General features: G+C 36.2%; 1 protein-coding gene across 2 annotated transcripts in view; it reads right to left on the bottom strand.

Annotated features, from left to right (window-relative positions):
* Nucleotides 1-25,205, bottom strand: part of HFM1 (helicase for meiosis 1) — a 143,340-nt gene extending 118,135 nt beyond the window's left edge. The window contains exons 1-9 of one of the 2 annotated variants that reach the window (XM_054484800.2): nt 25,166-25,205; nt 21,366-21,463; nt 16,628-16,740; nt 14,414-14,723; nt 6,671-6,930; nt 6,281-6,328; nt 1,949-2,019; nt 1,142-1,274; nt 102-253 (exon numbers count right to left, since the gene is read on the bottom strand). In XM_054484800.2, coding sequence (XP_054340775.1) covers nt 102-253; nt 1,142-1,274; nt 1,949-2,019; nt 6,281-6,328; nt 6,671-6,930; nt 14,414-14,723; nt 16,628-16,740; nt 21,366-21,436 — 1,158 coding nt within the window. In that variant the 5' untranslated portion in view covers nt 21,437-21,463; nt 25,166-25,205. The remainder of the gene's footprint in view (nt 1-101; nt 254-1,141; nt 1,275-1,948; nt 2,020-6,280; nt 6,329-6,670; nt 6,931-14,413; nt 14,724-16,627; nt 16,741-21,365; nt 21,464-25,165) is intronic. The other variant, XM_063652809.1, reaches the window with a different exon arrangement.
* Between the last annotated feature and the right edge of the window lie 543 nt (nt 25,206-25,748).

The raw sequence follows: 25,748 nt of genomic DNA, 5'->3' as shown, positions 1-25,748 counted from the left end.
ATATGTTTCTAGTTTATAGTTTTTAAACTTTTTATCTCGGTAAAGAAAAATAGGTATTTTCTAACAAACTAAGGAAATCATAAAGTATAAATAATACCTACTGGAGTTGTCATAATAATATGGGCATGCTGAATCTCAAATAGATCGTCCATTACTGTATCTCCAGTAAGTTCTTTACAATTCAATCCTATTGGTCCAAATTTCTCTTTCCAGTCATCAAAACGCTGACTGCACAAGGCTTTTATTGGTGCCACTGTAACAATATAAAATATTTACTTTGAACATCAATTCAATTTTAAAATTATTTTCACAAACTTTGGTTAATAAAGTTAGCATAAAAAATACACATCTACATAATCGTAATATTGATAAATTAAAAATGAACAATATAGGCATATTATTTAGAGCAGGGGTGTCCAGCCTTTTGGCTTCTCTGGGCCACACGGGAAGAAGAACTGTATCGAGCCACACATAAAACATGCTAACACTAACGATGACTGATAAGCTAAAGAAAAAAAATTCTCATAATGTTTTACAAACGTTACAAATTTGTCGTAAGTTTACAAATTTGTGTTGGGCCGCATTCAAAGCCATCCTGGGCCACATGCGGCCTGCAGGCCACAAGTTAGACAAGCTTGATTTAGAGGTATCAAGGTAATAGCCAAAAAGAACTAAAAATAGAAATAGAAATGATTTATCAGGCAAGTGTAACTAAAAATGGAGAAAGGTAGGGCAGAAAATTGTTGCTTTTCACTATAAGGCCTTCAGTGATATTTGATTTTTAATCCATACGCATATATTACTTTGATTAAAAAATTTTAAAAAATACACACCTAAGAAAGCAGAGTAAAAGTTCCTATGCAAATTTCTAGAATTACAAAATGTTTGATTTTATTTGTTCATTTTGCCTGTCCTTTAAAAAATAAGCATGTAAAACTCAAATTCTCAATTCAAATATTACTTTTTATTTATAATTCTGGAAAATGTGTTTTAAATTTAATGACAAATAAGACCAGACTTTACTAGAAATATATAGAAAACCAAGTAATTCCTGAGGCCAGAAACTGAATTTATTTCTTCATTTTGCTTCAGTGGTTTTCCATTATTACAATTAATCATCACTCTTATAATAAATACTCACTGTAAACAATTTTAATATTCAACCATGGCAATGGTACTTCCATTAACAATCTTGTTATAGCTAGTTCAAACACTACAGTTTTTCCAGAACCAGTTGGAGCACAAATCACAAAATTCCTATCTGTGTAAAGAAGCTAAAAAATAAAAAGTAATCAATCATGTAACATATAGAATTTTTCACACACATTCTCAATTTGTTAAAAAAAAGTCTTAATAAGAATCTAAGGAATAATAGTTCAAACATTTTTCCTCTAAAGTTATAAAAATTGTAACTTTGCTCCAGAGCCTCCACTCTCGAAAAATAACACTATTAGTATTTTTTCATGCTGTTTTATTTGTCAATGTAGACCTAGGAGAAAATCATTCCTGGCTGAGTGCGATGGCTTACACCTGTAATTCCAGCACTTTGGGAAGACAAGGAAGGCAGATCACTTGAGGTCAGGAGTTCGAGACCAGCCTGGCCAACAGAGCAAAACCCTGTCTCCACTACAAATAGAAAACTTAGCCAGGAGTGGTGTCTCAAGCCTGTAATCCCAGTTACTTGCGTAGCTGAGGCAGGAAAATCGCTTGAACCTGGGAAGTAGAAGTTGCAGTGAGCTGAGATTTCACCACTGCACTCAAATACAAACAAATCCACCTATGAAAATCACACATATTCATTTACCAAATATTTTCTGAGCTCCTAAATGTGCTAGACACGGAGTGTGGCAGTGCAGACATAAAGATCTAGTAAATCCCAGCTGTCTCAATCTAGTGATCACAACCTGGTGAAAGGCAGAAAAATAAATAAGTAAAATAAAATACTTACATCATCAAAGGCCTTGGACTGTATATAGTTGAAATATGGAAATTCTTTGAAAATACTTCTAAATTTTGCCGCTTACAATAACATTAAGGAGTCAAATATTTCAGAATTTAAAAAATTAGTTACTTTTAATTTTAAAATTAAGTTACATTAATATTGATTCTGACAATATTTAATGATGAGGTTTTAACATTTGCTATTTGGCATCTTAAGAAAAGAATTATCATAAATTATTCTAGTCTCCAGTCACATTCCATATTCTGAAAAGAACTTGCAAAATTCCTATAGGGAAACAAGAGATTATATAAGGGTTATACTTGAGTGCTAAATATGATGGAAGAGATGCAAGTACATAATGGCAAGTAAATCAGAACTACACTTCTAGTTTATCTTTTCTAGAGTAGTGCTTTTTCTTATTTACCTTGACAAGGCCACTTGATTTTTATCTCTTCTTTAATGTACAGAATTTCACTCAACTATTTCATTAAGCATTGATTGTACTTCATTAGCTGATGTGTTTCTGGTTACCTAATACCAAATCTCTTTGTTTTTGATAATTTGATTGTGTTAAGTGGTGGGTTTAACTATAATTATCAACATACTGGCTTGACAGGAAGAACTTAAATCATCCTTCCCCGTAAGAAAGTTCAAAAATATTAATAGATATGAAGAATAAACTGTCCCCTCTCCAAGGTGAGGGTCTATTGACAGATTGGGAGATATCTGTATTTATATGGTATTCTTCTTACAATATATGAACTACAGTCATTGAACACTACATACAGAATACATTACTAGATTTAGAAAGCTGTGGGAAGCTGTAAATAAAGAAGAAAATGAGTTCCTATAGTTAAGACTTTTATAATCTATTAGAAGTTATAAGATGGTTAAGAACATATCTGAGAACACAAGTACACAGTTATTTAAACAACTGGATTTTTATAAAGATATACAAGAACTGATGGATTGCTGTAGTGATCCTGTTTAAACTTAGATCATATTACTTCTCTGATCAAATTCCTCCCTTTCTCTCAAAGCATATGGCTATAAGGCTCTACATGATCGTTTCCCCACTGCCACTCCCTCCCCGCATCAGCCCCTGCCTTTATCTCTCTGACTTCATGTCCTACTACTCTTTCCCCTGACTCATCTCCTCTAGCTATACTGAACTCCGCTGTTCTTCAAAAATATCACCTATGATCCTGCCATGAGGCCTTCCCTCTGCCTAGACTGTTATTCCTTCCATATTTCCTTGGCTCTTTTCCCTCCATTAAGTGCTTAAATCTGACCTTCTCAAGGTCTACCCTAAGTACTGTTTAATTCTACACCCTGAGCCACAAATCCCAGCAGTCCCAATTTAACCCGCTTACCCTGCTCTACTTTTTTCTTTTCCCATAATAGTCACCACTTTCTAAAAAACTCTATGACTTATTTATATGTTATTACAGTTGTTGAGATCTAGCTTCTTCCCCACCCTCATCCCAAGAATGTCATCTCCTCAAAAGCAAGGATTCATTGTCTGTTTTCTTAAGTGACATATCCCAAATACTTAGAACAGTGCCTGACACATAACTTAGTTAATATAGGTTTGCAATTATTACATCAAGCAGTTAATTTATAAATCCTCATTTTACTTTCTGGTGTGCAAAGTGTCATATCTGTGCCAAAACAAAAACGTAATTTTGAGCTTGAAAATCCATCAGCTTTAGAAGGAATCTCATTTTTCCTTCAAAACATGTCTCTTTCTATCAAATATTTATTTGTAACAAGCCCACGAGTGGGCCATCATGTTGGTTTTTCTCTCATTAGATAGTTCCATATCAATTTATATTCACAAAAATGAATCTTTGATTCAGAGTAGACATAGAATCAGTATTTCAGCTCATAAGAAAACTCAACTGCTAACATCATTTATCATCAATATCAACACTTGAAATCAATTTTTTTCCTTACATTCAATAAACTCTCAGCAGTGTCACTGAAATTATGGGGAAAATGTCTGCAGAACTGAAAATGACAAGACTACTGTGGTAGGACCAATCTGAGAAAACTTCTATTGCCCTGAGGATTCAAATGTAGTAAAATATTTAAAGAGAATAAGAAAATAGGGTGTGTCCAAGTAATCTACAAACTCTCAAATTATCACAAATAGCATTCAGTCTTCTACTTTAAATACATACTTGGAAACAATAAGGTATAGGACAATGAGTTTTACAGAAAATGAACTTTTTGGACAATAAATCAGTGGACACAAGTGTAGGCAGTAGTCCTAACTAATAAAGACCCCTAAACAACAGAATCACTTCAGCCGTGCTAATATAATACAGCATAAAAATCCTCAAAGCTCTTTAAAAGCCAGTGTCATATTATGGAAAGGCTTTCCAGTAAGGGATAAGAAGAATCAGCCATCGTACAGATAGTTAAACATCTTTAACAGCTTACTGCTAATATATTTCCTATGTTTCCATCCTATTTTGATCACCAAAGAAAAGAAAATGTGGCAGCATTGAGACACTATGCTGAATAAAATGCTAAACACTGGTTATATTTATAGTTATATATCAACATGTATAACTCTCCTATTGATCCCTCTCCCTCATTTTTACTCAAATCAGCTATCTGCATTGGAGGCAACTTTTCATGAGAAGTCAGGCAAGTATTTTCTAACCATACTTCAGAATTATGTCAGATGATCCTTCGAGTGCCCAGGATTAGAGTTATTGTTGCCTAGATTTCTCTAGCACAGCTATGCAATATCTGGAATTCATTTTTCATTTTGTCAACTAGACCATAACTTTTGTGGATGCTAGAGCATTGCCAAGCATTGAGTCACTAATTATATATTCCTAAAGCATAGTTTTAATGATGATATTTGACCTGCTCAAAAATATTGCATGGTTTCTCCTCATTGCAGAGATTGTATTTTCACTACAAAAAAGAAGTAACTATGAGAGGTGATAGATACATTAATTAGCCTGATTGTGGTAATTATTTTTGCAATGTTTACATATTAAAAAATATCACGTTGTACTCCTTAAAAAATATACCATTTTTATTTGTCGATTACACCTCAACAAAGCTGGGGGAAAAAATAAAAAATAAAAATAAAAAAAATAAAAAATAAAAAAAATAAATAAAAAATAAAAAACCCTTTGACCTTGGTATTCATGACATTATATGATATGATTCTAAGATAACTATCTAATATTTCTTATTACTTCTTTAATCATATCTTTCACTTTAGCCAAACTGGAAAGCTTATTCTTTCCAAATGTATTTCATACTTTTTTACCTTCACCCTTGCTTATGTCTCTACTTTGGCCAGAACAATTTCCTTACTTTACCTGCCTTACTTTATCTGCCTTTCAATGTATTTGGAAATAGGCAGGTAAATAAGTCATGATCCTTGCCTTCAAAGAGTTCACAGATCATGGGGAAATAGTCACATAAACTGCTGGTGAATTAAAACAAAATAAGTGCACTATTATAGGCATACACAGGGTATTAAAGAAGCAAAAACAATGTTACCTCCAGAACACACAAACATACTCAAAATATTTACACTGGAAATGTCCAGACATGAAAATTGGATTCTAGGTATAAACTCCAAATTGGATTTTCAAAAATACTAGATCTGTAGAAATGTCCCCAATCCACACAATATCCCATTCTCATCCATTTCCCCTACCCAGTTCAACCTAATTTGGCTGCTCTTTCTCAAAGGATGAGAAATTATCTGTACCTATTTCTAAGTAAATATGTAAGTAAATATGCTGTACCTATTTGTAAGTAAATCTGACTTCTGTACTTAATTTGCCATAAACGGATAACTAACAGTTCACGAATCGGCACCAGTCTGTGATCACACCCTGAGTAGCACTATCACACACATACATCTTTTTTTTTTTTTTGAGATGGAGTCTCACTCTTTTGCCATGCTGGAATGCAATGGCACAATCTCAGCTCACTGCAACCTCCGCCTCCCAGGTTCAAGTGATTCTCCTCCCTCAGCCCCCTGAGTAGCTGGGATTACAGGCGCACACCACCAGGCCCAGCTAATTTTTTATATTTTTAGTAGAGACGAGGTTTCACCATGTTGGTCAGGCTGGTCTCGAACTCCTGACCTTGTGATCTGCCTGCCGCAGCCTCCCAAAGTGCTGGAATTACAGGTGTGAACCACTGTACCCAGCCACATGTACCTCTTACATCACCAAAAAGATTAACTTTTCCCTCTTTTTCTCCATCAGCCAAAATAAACAAACACAATTAAACAAATGTTTTAAAATTATGATTTAATAAATACAAAGCAGCTATTGTAAATAACTTAAAGGATACGAATTTCTGTGACAGCCTTCAAGGAACCTAAACCATCTTCTGTTACCTCTGAAAAAAAAAATCCTACATATTTATATAAATATTAAACAAAATTTAATGGTCAGAAGCTAGGACCTGAAATGAATATTTTCAACCTTTCCATAAAAACTGTTTCAATAAAACTAACACAACTTTTTATTGAGAGCAAAGTTAAAAATATTTTTAGCACACAGGATAAAATATTTTAACACACAGCACAGCTTAGAAAATAATGCAATATAATAAAAAAAATGCAGAAATTGCACAGAGAGATAATTTACTCAAATTTACTATATTTTTACATTTTCCCCTATGCTAAGAAATGCGTTTTAGTCTGTACTCATAAAATGAACTGGAAAAGCAAGAAATTACCTTGAATATCATGAGGCTGGAAAGCAACTGAAAAAGATGGTGCTTTGAACATGCATTCTCCGATTTCAGAAGCAGAAAAAGCATTATTTGCTGTAAACACATTTGCAGAATATTGAAATTTCCGCTTACTATTGCTATAGTTCCTTGATTTCCCTTTGTTCATTTCTGTTTGTACAATTTTCACTGAGCCAATGTGAGAGTCCAATTCACTGTCATTAGAATAAGCACTCCCATGTATATTGTCAGATATTTTAAATAATCTGCAAAAAAAAAAAAAGACCCACATATTTTCTCATGTGTAACACTTGCTTGGAATATGAAAAACTAGCATAAAATTGGCCCCCTTAAAAACACTCATAGATTATGGTTTACTCAAACAAAAAAGCTAAACATTCTCCTAAAATATAACTTGCTAAGTTTACCAATGAAGTATGTCTTTCTACTTTCCTAAAACTCAGATAAATCCATTTGTGGTAGTCAGCCTCCAAAATGGCCCAATGATCCTTGCCTGCTCCTCACCCCTTTACAGTCTCCTACAAATTGAATCGCTGAATCAGGACTGGCCTGTCTAACTAGCAGAGTACTGCAGAAGTGCAAATGTTCGACTTACAAGGCTAGGTAATAAAAGACATTGCCCCTTCCCCATGGTCTCTTAGATCTCTCACTCTGTGGAGAGCTAGTCACAATATAAAGAAAGCACTCAAGCAATCCTATGAAGAGGCCCAGGTGGAGAGGTACTGAGGTCTCCTGCCAACAACCAGCACTGACTTTTCAGTCAAGGACAGTAAGCCACCTTGAAGAGAGACCTGATAGCTCCTGTCAAGCTTTCAGATGACTGCAGCATGGCTAACATTTTGATTGTGGCCTTCTTGTGAGAGGCCCCCAATATCTTTATGCATTCTCACAAGACAGCCTAAGCCAGAACTACTAGCTAAGTTGTTCCTAAATTCCTAGCCTGGAGAAACTGTGAGAGATAATAATGTTCATTGTTGTTTTAAACTACTAAATTTTGGGATAATTTTATTATGCAACAACAGATAACTAATGTTCCATTTAAAGTCAGTAAAGTGCTTAAGAGAGAGAAAAAGCCACTAAACATAGTCACAGTAAATAGTAAATTTCATAACACCTAATAGTAGTTAAATGAAACTGAAGTGATTCAAGTTACTGAATTATATTAACATATTAAATTTATAGGAATAAGTTAACAGACTTTTTATGAATTAAAAGTTGTCAGCAACTGCATTTCACGCCACAGAAGCTACCAGATAAGAGTTTTCCTAGCCAATCAAATCAGCACTGTGTATCCCCTCAAAAAGGAAAAGATATAAACTAAGTATATTAGCAGATTAAATCATCCCAAACACTGTATCCAATAACCATTTCAATGTAAGAACTACTTCTTTGCAAAGTTCTAAAAACAAGGAAACACTTTATCTTTATGACTGTACTGTATTATATTTGATCAAAAGACAATCTATCGAAGTAACTTGTTCACAATATCCCTAAGGGATGAAGTAACCATTAAGGTTCCTAATAAAACATTCACATCTTATAGAATAAGTAATGGAGATGACATTCATTCAGGGGCTGAAGATCAAGTTTAATTAGCAATGGCCAGTGCTTTCATCAGTCTTGTCTATGAAATGGAACCTCCATTAAAATGCCTAAACAACAGGGTTCTGAGAGCTTCTGGAATGGTGAACACATCAAGGTGCTGACAGAGTGGCATGCTCAGAAAACTTATGGGAACTCTGCACCCCCTCCCTCATATTTTGCCATATGTATCTCTTTCATATGGAGTTGTACGCTTTATAATAAGCTGGTAAATGTAAGTAAAGTGTTTCCCTTAGGTCTCTGAGTCATTCTAGCAAATTATTAAATCTAAGACGGGGTCATGGGAAGCCTCAAATTTGTAGTTGGCCAGACAGAAATGTGGGTAGCCTGGGAATCTCATTTTCAGCTGGAATTCAAAGTGGGGTCAGTCTTACAGAACTGAGCCTTCAACCTGTGGGGTCTGACGCTAATTCCAGGAGTTAAGTTTCAAATTGATTTAAATTGTTAGATGCCAAGTTGGTGTCAGAGAATCAGTCGGTGTCAGTCAACACCCAGTCTTTACATTTATGGTCAGTTGATTTCCAATGACAGTGCCATGACATTCAGTAGGGAAAGAACAGTCTTTTCAACAAATGAGGCTGGAACAACGGAATATCTACATGCAAAAAGAATGAGGATGGACTCCTACTTCACACAAATATTTAAAATATTAAATAATAGATCACAAATGTAAACATAAGAGCTAAAAACTCTGAAACCCTTAGAAGAAAACTTAAGAGTAAATCTTCGTGACCTTGGATTAGGCAATAATTTCTTAGATATGACACCAAAACCATAAGCAACCAAAGTGACGCCAAATCAGTATTACATCAAAGCAAAAGCATAAGCATAAAAGAAAAATTAGATAAACTGGACTCTATCAAAATTTAAAACTTGCGCTGCGAAGAACACCATCAAAAAAGTGAAAACCCACAGAATGGGGGAAATATTTGCAAATCATACAGATGATAAGAGACTTTTATTGAGAATAAAGAACTCTTAAAACTCAACAATTAAAAGACAAATAGCCCAATTAAAATATGGACAAAGGATCTGAATAAAACATTACTCCAAAGAAGACAAATGGCTGATAATCACATGAAAAGATTCTTAACGTTATTGCTACAGACTGGATATTAATGTCCCTCCTTCCAGATTCATTTGTTGAGGCCCTAATCCCCAGTGGGGTTTTGTTGGTTTTTTTTTTTTTTTGAGATGGAGTCTCGCTCTGTCACCCAGGCTGGAGTGCAGTGGTGTGATCTTGGCTCACTGCAAGCTCCGCCTCCCGGGTTCAAGCGATTCTCCTGCCTCAGCCTCCTGAGTAGCTAGGATTACAGGCGCATGCCACCACACCCGGCTAATTTTTGTATTTTTAGTAGAGACAGGGTTTTACCATGTTGGTCAGGCTGGTCTCGAACTCCTGACCTTGTCATCTGCCCGCCTCAGCCTCCCAATGTTATGGTATTTGGAGGTGGGGCCTTTGCAAGGTAATTGGGTTTAGATGAGGTCATGAGGGTACCTCCCCATGATGGAATTAATGCCCTTATAAAAAGAGGATGAAACATGAGCTCTCTCTGTTTATACACACACCAAAGAAAAACCATGGGAGAACATAACTAGGAAGAGGGTCGTCATCAAGAACCCAACCATGCTGGCACTCTGATTTCTGACTTCCAGCCTCCAGAATCGTGTAAACAAATGTTTGTTATTTACACCACCCAATCTATAGTATTTCATTATACCAGCCCAAAATAACTAAGACAATTAGTCATTACGAAAATGCACATCAACACCACAATGAGATACTTCTTCACATACCCAGTAGGATGGCTATAATAAAAAAGACGGAAAATAACAAGTGCTGGCCAGAATGTGGAGAAACTGGAACCCTCAAATATTGCTGATGGGACTATAAAGTGATGCAGCCACTTTGGAAAACAATTTGGCAGTTCCTCAGAAAAGTTAAATATAAAGTTACCATATGACCCAGCAATTCTACTTCTGGGTTTATATCCAAAGAATTGAAAACACACATTCACACAAAAACTTGCATGCATTTTCATAGCAATATTATTCACAATAGACAAAAAGTGAAAACAACCCAAATGTCCATCAACTGATAAGTGAATAAACAAAATGTGATATATCCATTTAATGGACTATTATTTGGCCATAAAAAAAAATGAAATACTGGCCAGGCGCGGTGGCTTACACCTGTAATCCCAATACTGGGAGGCCGAGGCAGGCAGATCACACAGTCAGGAGATGAAGACCACCCTGGTCAACATGGTGAAATCCCGTCTCTACTAAAAATACAAAAATTAGCTGGGTGTGGTGGCACATGCCTATAGTTCTAGCTACTCGGGAGGCTGAGGCAGGAGAATTGACTGAACCTGGGAGGGCAGAGGTTGTAGCGAACCAAGATCACACCACTGCACTCAAGCCTGGGTGACAGAGTGAGACTCCAAAAAAAAAAAAAAAAAAAAGAGAAAGAAAGGAAGGAAGGAAGGAGGAAGGGAGGGAGGGAAAGAAAGAAAGACTGATACATAACACAACATGCATGAACCTTAAAAATATTACGTTAAGTGCAGCCCTTCATGCTAAAAACTCTCAATAAACTAGGAACTGACAGGATATACCTCAAAATAATAAGAGCTATTTATGACAGACCCACAGCCAATATCATACTGAATGGGCAAAAACTGGAAGCATTCCCTTTGAAAACTGGCACAAGATAGGGATGCCCTCTCTCACCACTCCTATTCAACATAGTGTTGGAAGTTCTGGCCAGGGCAATCAGGCAGGAGAAAGAAATAATGGGTATTCAATTAGGAAAAGAGGAAGTCAAATTGTCCCTGTTTGCAGAAGACATGATTGTATATTTAGAAAACCCCACTGTCCCAGCCCAAAATCTCCTTAAGCTGATAAGCAACTTCAGCGAAGTCTTAGGATACAAAATCAATGTGCAAAAATCACAAGCATTCTTATACACCAATAATAGACAAACAGCCAAATCATGAGTAAACTCTCATTCACAATTGCTACAAAGAGAATAAAATACCTAGGAATCCAACTTACAAGGGATGTGAAGGACCTCTTCAAGGAGAACTACAAACCACTGCTCAATGAAATAAAAGAGGACACAAACAAATGGAAGAACATTCCATGCTCATGGATAGGAAGAATCAATATCGGGAAAATGGCCATACTGCCCAAGGTAATTTATAGATTCAATGCCAACCCCATCAAGCTACCAATGACTTTCTTCACAGAATTGGAAAAAACTACTTTAAAGTTCACATGGAACCAAAAAAGAGCCCACATTGCCAAGTCAATCCTAAGCCAAAAGAACAAAGCTGGAAGCATCATGCTACCTGACTTCAAACTATACTACAAGGCTACAGTAACCAAAACAGCATGGTACTGGTACCAAAACAGAGATATAGACCAATGGAAAAGAAAAGAGCCCTCAGAAATAATGCTGCATACCTACAACTATCTGATCTTTGACAAACCTGACAAAAACAAGAAATGGGGAAAGGATTCCCTATTTAATCAATGGTGCTGGGAAAACTGGCTAGCCATATGTAGAAAGCTCAAACTGGATCCCTTCCTTACACCTTATACAAAAATGAATTCAAGATGGATTAAAGACTTAAATGTTAGACTAAAACCATAAAAACCCTAGAAGAAAACCTAGGCATTACCATTCAGGACATAGGCATGGGCAAGGACTTCATGACTAAAACACCAAAAGCAATGGCAACAAAAGCCAAAATAAACAAATGGGATCTAATTACACTAAAGAGCTTCTGCACAGCAAAGAAACTACCATGAGAGTGAACAGGCAACCAATGGGAGAAAACTTTTGCAATCTACCCACTGACAAAGGGCTAATATCCAGAATCTACAAAGAACTTAAACAAATTTACAAGAAAAAAATCAAACGACCCCATTAAAAAGTGGGCGAAGGATATGAACAGACGATTCTCAAAAGAAGACATTTATGCAGCCAACAGACACATGAAAAAATGCTCATCATCACTGGCCATCAGAGAAATGCAAATCAAAACCATAATGAGATACCATCTCACACCAGTTAGAATGGCGATCATTAAAAAGTCAGGAAACAACAGGTGCTGGAGAGGATGTGGAGAAATAGGAACACTTTTACACTGTCGGTGGGACTGTAAACTAGTTCAACCATTGTGGAAGATGATGTGGCAATTCCTCAAGGATCTAGAACTAGAAATACCATTTGACCCAGCCATCCCATTACTGAGTATATACCCAAAGGATTATAAATCATGCTACTATAAAGACACGTGCACACGTATGTTTATTGCGGCACTATTCGCAATAGCAAAGACTTGGAACCAACCCAAATATCCATCAATGATAGACTGGATTAAGAAAATGTGGCACATATACACCATGGAATACTATGCAGCCATAAAAAAGGATGAGTTCATGTTCTTTGCAGGGACATGGATGAATCTGGAAACTATCATTCTGAGCAAACTATTGTAAGGACAGAAAACCAAACACCACATGTTCTCACTCATAGGTGGGAATTGAACAATGAGAACACTTGGACACAGGGTGGGGAACATCACACACCGGGGCCTGTCATGGGGTGGGGGGTGGGGAAGGGATAGCATTAGAAGAAATACCTAATGTAAATGACGAGTTAATGGGTGCAGTACACCAACATGGCACATGTATACATATGTAACAAACCTGCACGTTATGCACATGTACTCTATAACTTGAAGTATAATAAAAAAAAAAAAAAAGAAAAGAAAAATATTCACCTCCAAAAAAAAAAAGTTACGTTAAGTGAAAAGAAGCCAGGCACAAATGGCCATATTTTGTATAATTCCACTTATATGAAATGTTTAGAATAGGTAAATCCATAGAGATGATAGAGACAGAAAGTAGATTAGTGGCCACCAGGTGCTGTGGAAAGGGAGAAATGAAGAGTAACTGTTAATTAGTAAGGAATTTATTTTGCAGGAGGTGAAAATGTTTTAAAATTAGTTAATAATGATGGTTGCAAAAGTATGTATTATAAAAACCAATGTGGGTAAATACATAAGAATGAAAAAAATAAGAAAATAAAATAATTCTACACTTCAAAAAGGTGCATTTTATGGTATGTGAATTATATCTTAATAAAGCTGTTATTACAAACATTATAGAAATCAACCTCAGCTGGACCCTTTACAGTGTCCATCAGTCCTACCATTATTCTAATTAGACTGCTCTCCCATTCTCCATAATTTATTCCACTCTTCTCATTCTTGCTCAATACTCTCACTTTCTCCCTCAAACTCCACAGATAACCACATCTCCTATGTCACAGAAAACAAAAACAATCAACTAAACTTCTTCTGAATCTTGAATCCATATACCCAACTGAATATCTGAACTATTTACAAATATCTAAAATCAACATGTCCATATCTGTACTCATCACCTTCCCCCGAACCTGTTCTTACTTTATAGTTCTTTAAATCAAAAAAGGGTACTACCAACCTTCATCATTCTGGCTCAAACCAAAAACCCAGGAGTCAGATCTCATATCCAATAATCACTTAAGTCCTGTGGGATTATATCTTCTAAATAATTCTGGATTGTCTCCATTCCTGATACCACTGTCCTAGGTCAGGCTACCATTTTCTCCCATCTAGACTAATAAGATAACCTTTCAAGTGGACCTTCACATTTTAACTCCCTTCCATTATAATTTATCCTCCATACTGGGGCCAAAATGAACTCTTAAAGAAAAGAAAATCTAATTTCACTCCTCTGTTTCAAACCCAAGGCATTAGGAAAATGGGTCTCAAACATTAGGAAAATGGGTGCATAATAATCACCTAGAAAATTTGTTAAAAATGAAGATTCCTGTGTCCCACCTGGACTGTTGTGGTACCATTTATAGTAGATAGTTATATATTACAATTATGGTTATTTTTATGTGTAGGACCAGGACTATGACACCAGGAATGGAGAAAGTATGGAATTATTTAGGAGATAGAATTTTACTGTTTTTCTCATTCACATTCTACCATATTTAACACTTTTAGATGTACAAATATTCAACTTTATTCACAGAATATTATTTAGTTTAATTATAATAATTACCTTTTCCGGAATACTGATGTGCTCGCTCCTTTATCTTCTGCAAAATTAACTAATTTTGTATCATCAGGAACACTCTTCTCAGGTGCTATCTCAGTGCCAATGTGATTTTTATATTTCTGAGAAGCATATGTCAGCTTGCCAGCAACATGTGATAAGTCATTGTTACCTACCCCTTCTAAATTTAGATCATCCTGTTCATATTTATCAGAAGAAAAGGCAAATTGGAATTTTTGTGTTGGTGAAATATAATTTGTGTCTTCATTAGTTATCTTTAAATTTGATGTTAACATTTTTGGCCTCTTTTCCTGACCTACAAAAAAGGAATATCTTAATTATTACATGTTCTCCATTAAAGGAAATTTTCAAAATGATGATGAAAAACTTTAATAAAAATTCCAAGTTAAGTATGAAAGCCAAAAGCAAAGCACTAGTAATAAGACAATCTGTAATACCATATATGGTTTTAAAATATAGGTGATTGTTACACTTATGGTATATTACATCACTAAAAGACACTCAGAAATTAATGTGCAATTATTGAATTAAATTTGAAGTTTATATGGCACCTGCATTATAAAATAGGTTTAATTTCTTCCTGACCCATAACAAATGATATAATTATACAAGTAATTATGAAGATTTAAAATTTATATAAATGATTTGCACACAGAAATACAATGACCAATTATATAAAATGTTACCAAACACAATACATTATTAACATATCTAATGCTTTTAAGTTTGTAATCTTGCTTCTAAAATCAAAATAAAGGAATGGTTTCATCAGAGTGACGGAATTTTAAAGGTTTCTTTAGAGGCTTTGCAAGAATTTTTAGGGAAGTTTAGAGGGAATTTGGACGTCTTACGAGAACTTAAATTTGTTTTAGCATCTATGTATCTACATTATACACTATGCTATATATTATTTGATATAAGTATATATATAACATATAGGTAAATTACAAAGCTTAATAATAAAATGTATGTGCATGAACCTATGACCCAATTTAAAAATTAAAATTTTACTAATATTACATTAGGTTACATACATTGTTTGAGCATGCTTGTTTTTGGGCTTTTTAAAAATGGTATCACACCATATTTAATCTTCTGCATCTCGCTTTTTTCACTCAATATTTCTGGGATATGGTTACCAGGTGATCTTACCTTTAGTAAATGGCAAGGCAAAAACTGAATAGCGGTGATAGGAGTTTTAATAGTCACAGAAAAAATGTTCATAAAACAAAAATCGAAACGTGTGTGTAATAGTGTATTATGTGCATTTGTGTATACGTATGTAGGTGTATTATATGTATAGAGAAGAAAAATATTTTAAATTTTAAGATTTGGTGGGCACTATTTTGTTTTTGGGGGTATGTTATGTATTTAGAGATGAGGAGGGTCTGTTTGTTTGTTTATATATTTATTTATTTATTTAGAGATAGGGTCCCACTATGTTGCCCAGGCTGGACTGCAGTGGCTATTCACAGACTCCCAAGTAGCTGGGACTACAGGTGCCACTGCATCCAGCTTGGTGAGCATTCTTTTTAATAAAAGAAGGATCTGACTTTCATTTTATTTCATTAAAATAAAGAAATTTTAATTGTTTACATAATGAGTATACATATTTTGGGGGGGTATCTGATATTTTCATACATGTATATACAATGTATAATGATCAAATCAGAGTTTTCAAAAAAATATTGCCATGAACTGTATGGGTTTGGCTTCACAACAAGTATGTGATAATTTACCTAACAGTTTATTACTTTCTTTTTTTTTTTTTTTTTTTTTTTTTGAGACAGAGTCTCCCTCTATTGCCCAGGATAGAGTGCAGTGGTGCAATCTCAGCTCACTGCAACCTCTGCCTCCTGGGTTCAAGCCATTCTCCTGCCTCAGCCTCCCGAGTAGCTGGGACTACAGGTGTACACCACCACGCCTAGCTAGTTTTTTAGTAGAGATGGGGTTTCATCATATTGGCCAGGCTGGGTGATCTGTCCACCTCGGCCTCCCAGACTTTCTAATTCTTCCTTTAACTCCTGAATATCTGAAATTTCTGAAATCAATACCCAATATGAATATACATATTTTGGGGGCATATGCATTATTTTGATACATGTATACACAACGTATAACAATCAAATCAGGGTTTTTAAAAAAATATTGCCATGAACTGTATGGGTTTGGCTTCAAAACAAGTATGTGATAATTTACCTAACAGTTTATGACTTTCTAATTCTTCCTCTAACTCCTGAGTAACTGGAATTTCTGAAATCAATGGAGCAGGAGGGAGAAACCAATCCAATGACTTTTCGTTGTCTGGATGGCTATATAAAATATAAAAATGTGAGTATATATGTTAATAAAGATATAACATGAGAAGCTATGTATTTATTAAACATTACTCAATTAGACTCTTAAACATCCTATAAATTAACTTTCTGTCAGCACTTTGATTTATCCCTATACAGCAGTGTTTTCAACCTTTTACCCTTATGTATCATAGGATTAATGATACTGCTGTGTGAGATATGCTACCTAAATAATCCTAAATAATGGCAATAATTCTATCTCCTTTTCTCCAATTCAAATGCCAGTAACAGGAATCTCAAATCTGCTCCAATATAAAAACGAAGTAGTAAATCATTCTCAAACTTTAGCATTTTAACTATTACAAGTAACAAATTACTTGACATATCTCACAACTAATCATGGGTCATCAATGTGTAAACGACACCATTACTGGTATTCCAGAGCTGGGATCCCCAACCCCTGGGCCGCAGACTGCTGCTGGCCTGTTAGGAACCCGGCTGCACAGCAAGAGGTGAGCAGTGGGCAAGTGAGCAGTACTGCCTGAGCTCTGACTTCTGTCAGATCAGCGACGACATTAGATTCTCACAGGAGTGCGAGCCCTATTGTGAACTGCACATGAGAGGGCTCTAGGTTGCATGCTCCTTATGAGAATCTAACTAATGCCTGATGATCTGAGGTGGAACAGTTTCATCCCGAAACCATCTATGGAATAACTGTCCACAAATTCAGTCCCTGGTGCCAAAAAGGTTGGGGACCGTTGTTCTAGAGTATTCCTATAACATTATCACAAATTAATGTCCTAACCTAAATATTCTTAGTCCAAACCATCTACAAACTACAGAAAAATCCAAGATATCATTTGAAACTGATGACCTCTTTATAACCTATAGTAATAGATATTTTTGCCACCCTGTTGGCATCATTAACTACCCCTCCTCATCTTTCAACTGTGATCGTGTTAACTGATACTGCTTTAATGGTTCCTCTCCCATCAAAGTTGACTTGTTCTTCATTAGGACAAAAAGATAAGTGTTAGGTGACAGGAAATAAAGTTGAGAAGAGCATCATATATTTTGTCTATACCAAGTCCCAAAGATTTTATGATCTAGTCATTTAGGATGTTACGCTCTCTAAAGTGAGAGACTCAGTCTTTTACTTTTCTGTCTCTCAGAGCACCTAGCACATAGCTACTCTGACCATATTTTCCGAGTAAAAAATCTACAACACATTATCTTGCAACGTCTAACAGACTGCTTAATAACAAGCCAGATCTTTTAAAATGTAGGACTATGTCAGAGGGTCCCCAAGATCACCCCCAGTTCAATAATACCCTAAAATGATTCATAAGACTCAGCATGTAGTCCTACTCACGGCTACCAGGGCGAAGTCCAAGGAAAACCAGGCATGAGCTTTCAAGAGTCTTCTCCCAGCAGACTCTGCAGGAGGCACTTAATTATCTCAGTAATGACTTAGGACAATACCCATGAAATGTTGCCAAAGAAGGGAAGCTCTTCAGGGACCCAATGCCCAGGTTTTTATTGGGGGCTAACATTAACATAAGCATCCCCTGTCTGGCACACACCTAAATTCCAGAATCTCAGAAAAACGGCAGGTGTTCAACATAAACCATATTATTTGTATAAACAGTTTACACATAGTAAGCCACTGTTGTCAGTTAATGGACGGGATCTTCCTGAAATCTAAGTTCTCAGACTCTAGCCAAAGACGCCCTTGCAAACAGGCCTTTTCAAGAAAAGCAGTTTAGGTCTGCTATATTAACTCTTTTCTACACAAGGACTATTTCAGAAAATCCAAGAAAGAGGAATAATAGCTGTACTATTCTGCCTCTTAATAAAATCAAATCTTCCTTATAATTTCCCAGTTTTTTTTCCAGAGGTGGCATCATCATCCCAGTCACCCAGAATCCAAACCATAGTATCTTTTTTACTAACTATATCTAGATACATATTAGGTCTTATTGTATATTCCTTGTAATGCTTCTTATCATTTCCTTTGTGTTTCCATGGTCATTATCATAATCAAGGCTCTTACTAACTTGTCTTAACTTCCCTCATTGCCTCCAGGCTTTCTCTCTATTTTACAAGTTCCTACCACATTCATCTGGAATTGTTTTCATTATATTACTCCATTCAAAATTCTTCAATGGCTTTCAAAGATTGCCAAACTTCCTAGTGGCCTCAGACCACCTTATAGTTTTAACTCTCCTACACACACCTTACAGTCCAAAATAAACTAAACTCCCTGTTGTATAACAAATAGATAATGCATTGTCTCTCCTCATCTTTTTTTTTTTTTTTTCTCCCTCCTGAGACAAGAGTCTCACTCTGCCACCCAGGTTGGAGTGCAGTGGCCAGATCTCGGATCACCACAACCTCCACCTCCTGGGTTCAAGTGATTCTCACGCCTCAGCCTCCCCAGTAGCTGGGATTACAGGCATATAGCACCATGTCCGGCTAATTTTTGTATTTTTAGTAGAGATGGCGTTTCACCATGTTGGCCAGGCTAATCTCAAACTCCTGGACTCAAGTGATTTGCCCACCTCAACCTCCCAAAGTGCTGGGATTACAGGTGTGAGCCACTGTGCCTGGTCACTCCTCACCCTCATTCAAAGATATTTACTCAGCTTGCCCCTGTGCCCTGCCCCACTCCGATATCTACATGCAGAAGTTCTACTATTTTATTCATTCATTAATCCATTCAGTAATTATTTACTGAGTACTATGTGCCAGGTATTGTTCTAGGCACTAGAGCTTATATTCAAAGGCTGGCTCAAATCCTACCTTTTCCAAGAAATCTCCCTAGGTTCCCAAAGATTTTCTCCTCCCTTCTTCTTATAGAGGGAACCTATAATATGTATTATAGTCTGCCTTGAGCTGTGTGAATGTACAGATAGATAATAGAGAAACAGATAAGTAGATGGATAGCTTTGACAGACAGATATTTGATACTCCCTCTAGATTATAAATACCTAGAGTTTTATTTTTATGTCCATTTACATCAGCAGTACTTAGCAAAGTCCTTTACATAATTTCAATAAATAATTGTTGATTTAATTCAATGGCTTTTAACCCACAGTGAATTATATCCAAAATCCTTATTCCAGCATTTAACGCACATCACCATCTAACCTCAACTTAGAATTTCTAACTTTATGTCCCAATGTTTCTCCTTCATGAATTGTCTATTCCAGGAAACTTCTCTACATGTTATCCCTTAATAGTACCAAGAATTGTCCTATCTCCATTCTTTTTCTCTTGCTCTAACACTCTGCCTTCAAATGCCCACTTCTTCTCTTTTTATAGGAATTATCAAATCCTTTAAAGCCTCCTGAAGTCTCCCCCTACTACCCAAAAAGCCTGACCTGACTGTGTACTCCAAGACGACCTTCCTTCCAAGTCTGAAATTTCACTGCATGAACATATGCTTGTCATTTGCTTTGCACATATTTTTTACCGTATTTTCAGAAAAACCACCATATGTTACAAAATTTGCATTGGCCAGACCTGATTAACACATGTTGCCCCAGTTGGATGTGCTCTTTCACTCTCAAAAGTGTCCCAGTATAGATGATTATTTACATGGTCATATTACCTATTAATGTCTTTCCATTTGTGTGTTTAATCTCCTCAACTAGATTTTAAGTACTTTGTAAGTAAAAGTCTGTTTCATCCTTTTTATAACCCTTTCAACTTTCAATCAATATTTGAATGAACAAGTAAAATAATGAGGCAATAAATATATCTCATTAAAATAGGATAATACAATACACGAAAAATACACAGAAAATTCAAAATTGAACAATGCACATGAAAATCCACAAAAGCCAGTATTTAACATACTATCTACTCTCTAGTCTTGTTTTCTTTGGTCTCACATCTTTATTCCCACACCTACTTCCTGCCAGCACTTAATGTGCCTATCATACTTTGCCTTTGGCATACTGTCCATTCTGTTTCCAGATGGTGACGTCATTCCTTGTCCTGAGCTACTCTTTGAGCATTATTTCCCATTTTTAGCTTGGCCAAAAATAATCCGAACAAACCAGAAATGCAAATAAATGCAAGCCAAATAGGCAAGAATCTATTTTTTTTTTTTTTTTTTTTTTTTGATACGGAGTTTCACTCTGTTGCTCAGGCTGGAGTGCAGTGGTGCCATCCTAGCTCACTGCAACCTCCGCCTCAGGCTTCAAGCAATTCTCATGCCTCGGCCTCCCAAGTAGCTGGGATTAGAGGCATGCGCCACCAGGCCCGGCTAATTTTTTTGTGCTTTTAGTAGAGCCAGGGTTTCACCATGTTGGCTAGGCTGGTCTTGAACTCCTGATTTCAGGTGATCCACCCGCCTCAGCCTTCCAAAGTGCTGGGATTACAGGTGTGAGCCACTGCGCCTGGCCCAAATCTATTCTATTTTTAAAATTATAACATTTAAGATGTTAAACTTCAGTTACTCCCCTATACTACTGGTAAGAGAATTCCATGTTTACCAAATATGTAACTGAAATATCGTTCTGTTGATTCCTCATTTTTATTTGTATATTTACCAGAGAGAAAACTAAAACTCACCCAAATTCAAAAAATCCTAAAGTAATATACTATGTTATCAATCTTTAAGGGAGACTTACTTTTCAACTTCATCTGGTTTTTCAAAACACAAATTTTCCAAAGAAAACAAGCAATCATTTGATTTCAGCATTGTTGAAAACTGGAATTTGTCATAAATCTACAAAATATGGAAAAAGTAGTTTATATTTTATTTATAAAGATGTAGAAAAATATTTCTGTATAATCACTAATTTTCCATAGTCTCCTGTAAAATATAACCACAGACTATCCTTCCAGCTTCATCGTCTGCAACTTCCTTCAAAGCACCTCAATATTCACATACATTATTCTCTGTTTTCCACTCATTCATGGATTCACACTTGCTCCCTTCTCTTCATAGTGCTCCAATGCTTGGAATGTGTTTTCTGCCATTCTCCAACTGGCAAATTCCTATCCATCCTTCAAGTTATAGGTCAAATGTCATTTCTTCTTCAAAGGCTTTTCTGAATTTGTTTTCTTCCTCAAGGCAGAATCAATCAGTCTTCTTGGGCTCTTAAATACTTTGTTCACACCATTATCTTCGAGTTAGGACAGCACATTTTATTGTGAATGTGTGCACCTCTAACAATATACTATGTATATATGCAGGGATTTGCTTCAAAATAAAGGGGAGAGATGAAGGAGTATTGAAATAATATTGACAATGAGTTGATCACAACTAAAGCTATGTAATAGGTACATGGGGTTCATTATAATATTTTTTCATATGTTTGAACTTTTTCAAAATAAAAAAATTACAAGTTATACATATGCATATTTACATTTATATTAGATAATGCATATACTACACGTTTATATTCTTTTTTAAAAGATAATTTTTGCACTCAGAGATATTACCTAAACATAAAGGATAAAAACATTCAGCATTGGCCACCTTGGAACATAACAAAAATCTGGGGCTGAACAAAGATGCAAATGTGATTTTAAAAAAAAAACACTAGTCTCTAGATACATACATTGCTCCCATTAGAATTATTTTTCCCTGCATATCCCATTTTTTTCTAAATTCTTAAACATCATAGAACATTCTATATGACAAACCATAAAATCAGACAAATTGTAAAAAATCACATTTCTGCTTCTTCTGTTTTAGTTAATACATTGTAAATTTGTCCTCAAGATAGAAACTACAGTCAAAGAAATTGTATAAATGCCATCTAGTGGAGAAATACGCATTACCAAGTCAGATTATGTCTCTCCAATTTTGAATCCTACTTGATGTGGGGATGAGATACAAGTGGGAGTGATATGGGGAAGGGAGAATGTTTCCACATACACCGCTTGACAAATGCTACTGTATGAGAACTAAACCTGTATATATACTTTAGGGCTGTTCTTACTGATATAGAATATTGTGAGGTTTTTCACTGTTTTCGTTATTGGGTTCTTCCCCCTTCCATCTGTTTAGTGTAACTGCCCTCTTCATTTTTCTCTATCTATTAATCAGTTGCCAACAAAAACAAGTAGTAAAAATGAAACAAACTAGTATGGTTCTATAAATGTCTAAAACAATTTGACTATACAAAAAATAGAAGCCTAGGATAATAGGGCAGGAGGTAGAGGGAGTCATTCAGAACTATGCGAAATCTTTAACAGCTTTAAGTAAACAATTTCAGAACTTGAAAACAATTATCTGAAAAAGTATAAATGAAAACGTTAATCATGTTTTTATATTGCCTAAAAAGTAACAAATAAAATGTTCCCTTTCTAGTTTTAGGAAATCTATGTTCAAACAAAAGAAACTTTTTCTAAAATAAACCTCACCAGACCAGTTTCATATGGCTTTGCTACCTCAGAATTTAAGTCAAAAATCTTAAGGCTAACATTTATACACTTGAATACTTTCTTCCCAAAGCAACTACAAATAGACAACAAAACTACAAATTTAAAACATTTGGGAAGAAAAGCGTTGCATAAACTGACAAAAACCTCCTATACAAACAGCAAATATTTTCATAAGAATTTTTGATTTCTAGTTCTAGCATACAAGAATATAACTTGTTTGGGTTCAGAATAAAAATTTGATTTCTTATATGCTCCTATGAAAAAAACACCCCTTATCTAAAACTGCATCCTCTCATCCTGCATTATTTTTCTTCATAGCATGAACTGATAACTAACATTATAGTATATGCTTAGTTGTTTATTACGTTTCTCCCTTTAGAGCAAGCAGGGACTTTTTGCTCACTAATGTGTTCCAATAACCCAGAATAGTGCCTGGCACACAGTAAATGGTCCATAAGAATGCATTGTGGAATAAATGCATTAGCAATAACCAGTTTATAAAAATAGTGTTAAATAAAAATAATTTTCTGTTAATTTAGAAACTTAAAATTTGAGCCCCAATCTTCAACGTTCAGTTTAAAAATGTGAAATTTTTTTCTAGTTCAGGATTTATGTAAATAAAATCATGAAGGCTCTAAAAGATGATGAATTTAGCACTTTCATTATGTAAACAAATCTTTTTTTAAAAAAGAAACACAGGTCCTAAAAGGGGCCTTGCTACAGTTCAGTATGAGTTTGTGATGTGAGGGGATGCTATTTTAAATTAATTAAAGTTCTAGGTTTAGATTCAGATTTTCTAAGTTCCTATTATTTATTATTAAAGTTTTAGTTTCAGCACGTGGCACAAAATTAGATTGCCAAACACAATAAACAATATCATCCCAGGTAGCTTTATTTTTAAGTGTCTGCTCTGCTATAATCACTGTCAAAATACTTAAAACTATTTTTGAGTCTACATAATTTGCGGTGCCGACCTTCTCTAGTTATATTAATGACAATCTCTAGTTAAATATTAATACAACTAGATACAATTAATCTCTAGTTATATTAATGACAATTCATCATTTTGTCTTCTGTAATCTTTATTGTATAAAATTATTGTATTGTACACAATTATTGTACAAACTTATTGTATAAAATTGCAGGCCTATTACTTATTTCTTACAATTTTCACTCAGAAATATACTCCTTATTTTAAAAGTACAGAAACTCAGATATAAATTATTGATTTGCTGGAAATTTTTGTGAGTTAAGGAAGAAGTAGGGACCAACATTTACGGGAATAACCGACCGTCACAAATAACTGCAGAGAATTTGACAAAGAAGGAAAAATCAACGGGAACAAATTACTCCGAGGCTCCTCCTGGGAAAGGACCATACAATTGTCGGAGCCCCAGATCTCACCCCCTCTCCCCAGGCACCAACGGGGCTAGACGGGTCCGGCTGGGGACCGAATCAGCACCTAAAGCAAAATAACAGCTCTATGGATTTCCTAAGGAGAATATCCTAAATCCAAGGCAGAGGCCTTAGGGCCCCGAGAGTGGCGCAAGAATGGGGCGCTGGGGCGCGTCACTCCACCCCCAGGGTCCCGTCACTCCACCCCCAGGGTCCCGTTTCCTCCCACCGCTGTGAAACCCGCGGCTCAGACAGATGGGTACGTCCCCCCGAGCGCTCGCTCAGGGGGCGCCACACACCGGAACACAATACACAGGAACCGAACACCAATCAGCCGACTCTAGGGGCGGGCCGGACGCCCAGCCAGTCCCACCCCGCGAGGAGCTGGGCCCGCCCTGCGCCCGAGCGCGCCTCAAGCCTCACCGCTTTATGACTGGAAATGCGGCTGAGGCGCCTGGCGCAGGCCCGCGGCCTGGAGTCGGCTGGTGACCAACAACTCGCCGCGCCCGTCCGCTGCCTGCCCGTCAGACGGCTCTAGAGATCGACCGCTGCCCGGACGGCTCGGCTGGGTCCCCACTTCGTGCGGGCGTCGGGCCCTAGTCCCCACCTTCCCCGCGGGCGTCCGGGCCCCACTCCTTACCTCCCTGCGGGCAGCTCCTAGGCCAGTCGAGCGCCGATTTATCAGCCCCTCGGAGGACCGCCAAGCCTGGCTAAGCCGAGCTCCAAGCAATGGATCGCCCAAGCCCCCAACCTCTCCCTTCCTACCTTTTTTTCTCCGAAAGTTTATAACTGGTTTTGAATATATCTCTTGCAGTTTACTGTGTCTATTCTCTTTAAATACAGCTTCTAACCCTGGGTTCTAAGGGTCTACTAAATGGTACCCTTTCCCTAAGCTAACCTGCTTCCCTACCCCCACAACCACCACTCCACAAACATACCCCAACCTGCCTTTCTCATCAAAATTAGCCAGGCTCTGGGACTTCTGGTCTCTTCGTAACTAAAAAGTGTTTTACCTATATTATTTATAAAATATCACAGTGGCACTCATGAGGTCGGTTTTACTGAGGAACTTGATTCAGAAATAAAGTTAAATTTCAGAAATAAAGGTTCTAAAACACAATGATATTTAAATATGTTTACCAACAGGAATTTATAAAAACAGGGCAATAATGTGTTCTTAGGCTGTAAACATGAACAAACTATAAGTTATCCTTTTAAGTTTC

This window comes from Pongo pygmaeus, chromosome 1 (genome assembly GCF_028885625.2).
Source record: "Pongo pygmaeus isolate AG05252 chromosome 1, NHGRI_mPonPyg2-v2.0_pri, whole genome shotgun sequence".
NCBI lineage: Eukaryota > Metazoa > Chordata > Mammalia > Primates > Hominidae > Pongo > Pongo pygmaeus.
This window is presented reverse-complemented; position numbering and strand designations above follow the sequence as displayed.